The 8,540-nt window shown below is 53.9% G+C and overlaps 1 protein-coding gene across 1 annotated transcript; it reads left to right on the top strand.

The window, feature by feature from the left end:
• Nucleotides 1-8,079: 8,079 nt before the first annotated feature.
• On the top strand, nucleotides 8,080-8,400 carry LOC104613561 (chromosome unknown open reading frame, human C8orf4). Its single transcript, XM_010282952.1, has one exon. It carries the CDS (start codon nucleotides 8,080-8,082, stop codon nucleotides 8,398-8,400), a length of 321 nt encoding a protein of 106 aa, XP_010281254.1.
• Nucleotides 8,401-8,540: the final 140 nt, after the last annotated feature.

Genomic DNA, 8,540 nt, shown 5'->3' with positions numbered 1-8,540 from the left:
AGCCCCGGTGCAGCCGGACCTCAGCACGCAAAAACAACCCCCAAAAACCTGTGTGCAACCACCAGCCCCTGCCATCAGGCCAGCCGCTGCCATTGCTGCCACAGGCAGGGTGAAGGCAGGGCCCTGCAGAGGATTCGGGCGGCAGTGCCGCCCCGGTGACAGCGGCGACGGGAGGAGAATCGCAGAAATTGCTTGTCTAGCAGCTACAGAGTGAAAGCTGTCAGGCGACCAGAGAGATCTCTTTTCTCCGAGGAACTCTTGTTACTGGAGGAATGAACTACAAGGCTGATAACACCACAATTTCAAGCTCGTCTCCCACACGATTTACATATTGGCTGATTTCCTAATAACTCTCTATAGGCACAGGCTGGGTGTTTCCCTCAGCTCTGACTATCAGTTTTCTTCTCTCAGCGTTACTCAGCTACGTGTCATAGGATCACAGAATAACAGGTTGGAAGGGACCTCAAGGATCATCTGATCCAACCTTCCTTGGCCAAAGGACAGTCTAGACAAGATCGCCCAGCACCCTGTCCAGCCGAATCTTAAAGTGTCCAATGTTGGGGAATCCACCACCTCCCTGGGGAGATTATTCCAATGGCTGATTGTCCTCATTGTGAAAAATTGTCGTCTTGTGTCCAGTCGGAATCTTCCCCAGGAGTAACTTGTACCCAGTACCCCTTGTCTTTTCCATGTGACTCCCTGTAAAAAGGGAGCCTTCCCAGCCTTCTTAGGGGAGACCTCACCATCATGTTCCAGCACTTAAAGGGTGGCTACACAGAAGATGGAGGGTCCCTTTTTGTCCCCAAGCCTTGTCTGCACGCTGCTACCAGGTACACACTGCTCTTCCCAAAACACAGCCAGGACAGAAGCTACCTCTGCCACATGCCTGTTTTGCATTGCCATAAGATTAAGGAACTGAAAACTAAATCTGCAGGTTTTCTGGTAGCAAAGCCCGTCCCTCTGAACCAGGACCCGGCTCAGCTCCCTCTGCACAGAGCGGGTGCTTCTTTTCCTGGGCTGCTTGCAGAGTCGCAGCACGGCAGAGAAGTCACCCAGGCTTTGCCCTGTGTTATGGTCCCAGGCAGACCCACCAGCCCCAAGCCTTTGCTGAACTGAGCTCCTCTGCAGCTTCACAGCCCTTACCAGGTACCGCAGATCCGCAGCTTCACGCCCCCCTAGACCCCTGCGTCGCCCCGTGGCTGCGCATCGCCGCCGCTGGGCCTCATCTAAGCGCTTTAGCATCCCACTGCCCAAGCCCCGCGGGACGCTGTGCCATGTCATGGTGCACATCTGGCTCCAGATCTGGCTCTGACCCCCGGACACAGCCCTGGGCTGCAGCCGCTGTGGCTCCGGGAGCAATGGGGGGGACCGACGGCCCCCAGAAGCCGGAGCAGTACAAAGGCACGCATCCTGTCTGCTGCCCCTTCTGCAGCAGAGGAAGCAGCTTGGCAGAGATTACAGCCCTGATGAGGGGGGCACTTGAGCACCAGTACGTGTGTCTGGTACTGTCGCCCACGGGCTGGGCTGCGACAATGACCCGAGCCAGCCCACGTCCCAGCCTCAAGGCAGGATTTCCCGTGAGCCCGTCCCCTCGGCACCAGACAATGAGCTGTCTGACAACTGGAGACGGCTCTGCCTTCACCCTTCTCTAGCGAGGGGTACTCGGGGACCTTCAGGAAGATCAAACAGGAAATTCAGCAGAGAAAGAATAAGGTTGTTCGTGCTTGAAAGTCTAAACTTTCATTGCCATGCTCAGTCTTGCTGACCCGGGAGGAAGATGCTGAAGTCAGGATATTGAAATACTTTCCCTGACTCCCGTAGAAATAGCAGAACATGGTGAGCTGGTCTGCGAGCACGACGGCTAGGTGCCGTTTCAGGATGCTGGTCCTGCCAGCACATTGCACCCACCTGACAGAGCAGCCCGGCTGCTCCCCGCAGAAGTGGCCTGGCTATAGGGTGACCCCAGACCCCTCCAGTGACCCCCTGGCAAACCCGCTCACTTCTGCCCTGCCTGTGTGCTCCAAATGTGCATCGTTTGCCTGCTACTGCCTACATCCCTGCTAGACACAGCTTTCCTTTTTTAACAAGGCTTTCAGCTGTACTGCACGCTCTGGCTGGCAATCTGCCGCTAGCCTCTCTCGTAGTTATCTCCCACTACAGGAGGGGAGCACCACAGCTAGACTTTCCCTTTGCGAGATGCCTGTGGGAAGCCTCAAGCAAAGGGAGAAGCCACCCGTGGCTTCCTTACACAGCCAGCCTCCCCCCTCATCCCCAGCCTTTCCAGCTCCCCGTGACAGCAAGCATTTCACGCCAGAAGTCGATGTGTCCTCAGCTCAGCTTTGCTGAACGCAGGGCTTCTTTAAAAGGGTACTGGCTTTTAAAAGTGCCAGAAGATCCTGTTTCTGTTCTGTTTCTTAACAGGCATGATTTACTTACTGTAACTGGCTATTCATTATGTCCTGCACTGCATTATTAACTCGGTGATCGTACATTTAGCAGAGAATTTATGAGAAATGAGGAGACATTCATTATCAGTAATACCACAAACTTTACTCTTATATGGTCTCCCTGCACAGGGCGATGCTCGGCTCCCGCGGCTGAGCGGCAGCGTCCACATGGCCGGGCAGCTTCGGCGCGTTCTTTCTGCCTGTGCAGGACGATGCTGCTCTGCAGAGCTCCGAGGCCACAGTCCCCCTCGCTCAAGCCAGTCCAGCCTGCAGCCTTGGTGTCACCAACCAGAGACAGACGTGCCCGCAGGGGCACCGCTGCCAGAAAGCCGCAGCAGGATCAGCGAGGGGCGAGGCTATGTTCTCACTTTGCACCCCGGCACTTTTGACCGACTCCTCTCGCTGCATTGACACCACGAAAATTTGTGATTTTCTTTAACCTGCCAGGCTGCCCTGGAAATGGTAAGCTTCACGCCAGCTGTAGGACCAGCTCGGCTGCCCCCGGCTGCTGCCGGTTTTCCCACGAGCTGCAGAGCAGATGTGCAGGTCACCGGCGGAGGAGACGAGGCGCGGCGTGGAGGGAGTCCTACGCAGAGACGCCGAGAGCCGCGGGCTGCAGCTCAGTGACAGACGTTAATAAAAAACACTCTTGCTCGCCTCGGCTGCAGGAGGCTGGAGCTCAGAATTAATGCTGTGCAGGCTACGCCTGATAGAACAACTCCTGTCTTAGCAGCCCAGAAGCCAGCATCTAATTTAGTTTTCATAGGTAGGATAACAAAAAATATTAAATAGACACAGTGCAAATTTTCTTCCCTATTAAAAACTTTTCCAATGGAATTTAACCAGCTTAATCATGTCTTCTGTTGTCTGAAAACCAATAGCTTTTTTTCTGTTTTTTAGGCAGGCAGTTGTGTAAGCAGGATTGTCTGAGAAATGTCTTTACTTTCCAGCAACTGAGCTGCAGCAGAACTGCTGTTAAAATACATCCCACTGTACTGCACATCTGAACTGGGGACCACAGGACAAGTCACAGGGAACACACACGGTCAAGTTAAGTTCTTGGGTTTTGTAAGCAAAGGGCACACGATGTCCTGACTTGAGAGCTGAGACCAGTGTTCCCAGATGTTCTACTGAAGAAACAACAGCCACAGAAAAAAGCCATTCAGCAGCCAAACAAACAGAAAGCCCAGGTGGAGCCTGTGCTGTACAGAAAGGGCACACGAGCCGCAGCTGGAAGAAGCTGTAGGCAAGGAGGTTGGAGAGCCAGGGCAGGCGCTGCCATTTGCATGACCTGGATGCTTGACAAATTCCCAGGAATTTGGATTCCACAAGGAACATGATGAACCGGTTCCTCTTTGACCTTACAGCCATCCCGCAGCTGTGTCTGCTGCAGAGCACCCCATCTCAAGACACATTTCCCAGCAGAGAGCGAACATAAGGAGCAGCATTTATGGCTCCTGAGAAGGGCAGGGATTCTCCAGCCTCCACGGCCAGCCGAAGGAGCGAAGGCTGCGAGTGAGCCGGAGGTCTAGCACCTGTAGCGGGGGGAAGGATGGGAAGAGAAAAGCTGGCCTGAGGGCCCTGGGCATTTCAGATTCCTAGATTTTCCACTGAATGCTAAAGACAAAGCAAATATATATTTTTTTAAGGCAATAAGTTCACTTTCCTCCCCTGTCCCAAAGCCTTCTAGATGCCCCTCCAAAGGCTCAGGTTCTGAATATTTCGCATATGGCTGGGAAGGTCTCCGCAGCACCAATGGTCTCCTGGGGCACTGCTGCATCTTTCAATACCAACGCGGTATTACAAGCCATGCAGGCTTAGGCAGGCTAGTGGAAGGAAAGCTATGCAAAACATGCCCTAGCAAAATGCAAAGGCATCTCAGATTACCTTCTTTGGAGCGATTTTGGGTGGTTACATAAATGCAGACTAAGTTCTCTGCAAGAGTTTGCGGGAAAGGCACTGGCTGCTCCAGCCACCCCTGTGCTAAGAGCAGCCCTGGCCTTTCCTCCACCTCCTGCTCTGGGGGCTGCCGGCTCCTTGCAGGGGCTGGGGGCTTTCCAGAAGCCCCTGTTTTTTTTTAGCGCCATTGGACCCGGCAAGCCCCCTGCTTCCCCTGCCCCTCTCCCACGGCGGGGCGGCGGGGCAGGTGGGATCCTGCGGCAGTTCACAGCTCCGAGCTGGAGGTGCCGCCGGGTCTATTCAGACACGCTTTGCGTTGCCAGCGGAGCGCAGCCCCGGCTGCTGAGTCACCATCCTTCCCGAATCTTTCCCTCCGGCAACTGCTTGCTCTGATTGTGAGACCCAGAGGCTCGGTTTAGCCTACAATAAATCATAAGCGCTTCGGCTTGAAAACCTTCATGGCCACAACCTGGGAGGAGATGCCCGTGGGGCGCGCGGCAAGCTGCGCTGCCGGATGCCGCAGCACTGCCGCTGCACCCTAGAGCCCGGCGCGAACTGCCCGTCCCCACGACAGAAGAGCCCCGCGGCTGGAGCACGCCAAGCCGTCGCGTCTTGAGAAGCAGAGCGCAATTAGGGATGTGGCTGAGCCGCTCTGCAGAGACAGGGGGGATGGAAATTAATCCTCCCATTAATGTATGAAATGGAGCGTTTGCGTTTCACGAAGCAATTATACAATAATAGCAGGAGAGCTACGATAGAAATCGCATCTTGTCTGAAGCTTCACTCCAATCCAACACATGAATAATTCCTCCTAGGCATTACTGGGAAAGCAGTATTAAAAGACCGATACACACAAAAATTACTGGAAAAAACAGATGAGGCATGCTTCATCTCTCAGAGTCGAACGCAACTAAATTTATACGAAGTGGGCAGAGAAGCTTGAAGGGACAAAGACATTTGTTACTGCTCAGTGCAAGATGAGCTCACAAGAAAACGCATGCTTCATCTTGGCAGCTTTCTGATGTCTTACTCCTAAAGCATCAGCTTTATTCTCGGTTTCCATGGCAGATACTTTTCTGAGCTTCTATCTTCCACAAATATTGCTAATTTATTCTCTCAGCCATGTCTCTGCAAATACCTCCATGTGCAATAACAGCAGTGAAAACCAGGCGTATGTTAACACGCCTCAGCTCTTGTTTTTGGCTAGGGCAAACCACGCCTTGCAAAAGGAGGGCTTGTTTTCTACAGCCGCAAGATCACACCCGATCTTCTGGCACTGCTTTTTCCCCAAGTACTCTGAAACTGTATTATCTGCCCAGTGAAGCAAAGTACCTTCAGCATTTCAGCCACACCTGCCCTTTCACAGGCAGGTTGCCCCGCACAGTGCTCGGGCAGCACTTCGCACCTGAGCAGGAGGGGACGGCGATGAGCATGGCCCTCCTTCCTCCCGCTCCCCCTCGCACTTCAACTTAACGGGAGTCTCTCAGACATGAGGCTTTTTCACAGGCAGAGACCCAGGAGCCAGACACATCAAAAAGCTCCTATTTTCAGGGAGGATTTACCAGCCTTGAAAATGTTGAGCAAACAGTGGCTGATGTGTAATTCTCACAAATTCAGCAAGACTACAGCAAAGTGAGAGGCTTTTAAGTCTTGCTGGCAGAAGGAGAACCACGGGGTTTTGCAAAGTAGTTGTTTATACACTAAAGCACATAACAGCCAGCACATCGAAAGAAATGTGGACAAACTTGTAAAACGTAACCAATGACCCAGAACCGCAATGGCAGCAATGCAGAACCGGCGGAAAAAAATGGCAGGCACGTGCAGGGAGAGCTCCTGGGGGTAACAACGGCGTGCAGTACAGTCCCGGCAGGCATGGGGAAAGCCAGACCTCCGGCGGGATGCGGGTGAATGCCGGGCACCCGGCTGCGCCAGCGCGTGCCCAGCACTTAGGGATGATTCCCTAAATCCCAGGTAGGAGTGCAGGCAAACACCGAAATGCAGCCCACTAACGGTAAATGCTTGGCGAGCCCCGGCCAGCTGGAAGCCCATGAGAGCCTGGATGGGGCTGGGACTGCCGGTCGTTCTGGGGCCGGGCAGCGGCCGGCCCCGCTCCGTGCGTTGCCGGGCGAGCAACAGCTCCCAAGTAGCCCCGTTCTCTGCTCGGTGCCCGCACGGACGCCTGGCACTTGGACTTCAGGCGCTCTTACTGCTGCTGTGGCTACCGCTGGCCGCAGGCGAGGGCTGGGGCTGGGCTCAGGCACTTCCCCTCACTCTGTCCGAAGGAACAGAAGTTTTAAAGGGCATGTGGAATGACAAGCAGCTGGGTGATGTTACTTTGGATCTGCTCCCCACTGCGGTCAGAGACCACCTCCACAGCTCTCCGGTAAATAAGGGAAACCCCCTGGGGCCACTGGTCAAACTGGCATGGGGACGAGAGGCTGTTTCTGGAGTTCTTCACGAAGGATGAGTAACAGGGGTCATTGACGCAACCAGTAAACAAGCAGATAGTTTTCCAAACAGTGCCTCTGCAGCATCCGGCTGCTTTTAAGCCATTAACCAAAATACACTTATCTCTGGCTCCCTGGCCTCCAGTGATTTTTGAACCCACTGCCATTCTGGGACAGATTTAGCTGTGCTCAGTAATACCAGATTTCTAAGCCCAGCAGGATGCTCCAGCGGTCAGAGCCAGCCCCCGCAGGCAGCCGTGCCCTGTCCATGTCCTCAGTGAGAGGGAGTCACAGAATCATAGAATATCTGGAGTTGGAAGGGACTCATAAGGATCATCGAGTCCAACTCCCTGCTCCTCGCAAGACTACCTAAAACTAAACCATATGACTGAGCTCTCCTAGCCCAAGGACTTGGCATTGGCCAAGGGTGAGGTGGAGAGCACAAACTCTTTCGGAGCAGAGGAACTGCACCGGTGAGCTGGAAATTAAAGAAAAAGGATGCTTGAAGCAGGAGCAGGGCAACAAACTGATCAGCGCTGTTGCTGCAGCACAACATGCACAGTGGGGCAGAGATTTTTCCTGCTGCCCTGGTGAGAGCATTGCCATGAGCAGCCGGGCAGCTGGGGGGTGTAACATCCCGGGGAAGTCACCTCAGACGACGCTGTGGATCAGCTGCCGTTGGTAACCCCCTTGGCAATTAGAAAATACGGCTTTGTGAGCGTTAAACATGAGCTCTGTCATCTGGGAAGCAGCAGAAAGCATCCCATGCCCAGACCTGAGCAGGTTTTGCTGCGTTGCTGTACTTGGGTCTGATCGAGACCTAGACAAGCGCTTATCTGCACGCACAGGCTCGCAGCTAGCACCTCTTGCTGGTATTGCAGCAGTTCTCACCTGAGTTTTAACTGTTTATTTTATGTTCTGAACGCAGTGCTTTTCCACCTGCAACAAAAGGCCGGGCGTGGAGTTCGAGCTGTACTAGCTTAAAGTCCCGCAGCGATGTCTGAAGTTGTGTGAAGGCTGTTCTGCAGCGGGTCAAAGAAAAACCATCCCTGTCGCAGAAACACAGAAAACTTTTTGCCTCGGCTGCACGACAGGGGAAAGTTGGCAACTTAACTGTTAAACTCGCCTATGACTATTCAGTGTTGACATCATCGTGATCTCATCACTGTAACTTGAGCCCTCCGGCTTTTTCTCCAGACTGCCTTTAAATACCAGTCCTGGGAGCCAGCACAGCACTGATCCCTCTGACTGGACCCCGAGGGCAAACCCAGCAGCAGCCCACATAGATGAAAGCAAAGAGAAGCTACAAAACCCCAGCCATGTCCACGTCCCTGCGAGTGAGCCCCTCGGTCCACGGCTACCGCTTTGACACCGCCCTGCGCAAGAAAGCCGTGGCCAACATCTTTGAAAGCATCAACGAAGAGTCCCTACAGAAACTCTTCAAAAACTCCGGAGACAAGAAGGCAGAGGAAAGAGCCAAGATAATCCTCGCCACCGACCAGGACTTGGAGGAGAAAACGAGAGCATTAATGGCACTAAAGCAGAGGCGAAAAGACAAGCTGCTCCAGTTCCTGACGCTTCGGAAATACTCCATTAAAGTTCACTGAACTGGCGAAGGGAGCAGAAATGGAGGAGAACATTTTGGGACGGGACTGTTTGTGACCTCCTACCACACACGGCATGCTCCGCTGCCCCGCGAGCTGCTCGGGGGACCTGGCAGACCGCCCGCAAGGCTTCAGCCCCACCA

Source organism: Phaethon lepturus, unplaced genomic scaffold, assembly GCF_000687285.1.
Source record: "Phaethon lepturus isolate BGI_N335 unplaced genomic scaffold, ASM68728v1 scaffold29612, whole genome shotgun sequence".
NCBI lineage: Eukaryota > Metazoa > Chordata > Aves > Phaethontiformes > Phaethontidae > Phaethon > Phaethon lepturus.
This window is presented reverse-complemented; position numbering and strand designations above follow the sequence as displayed.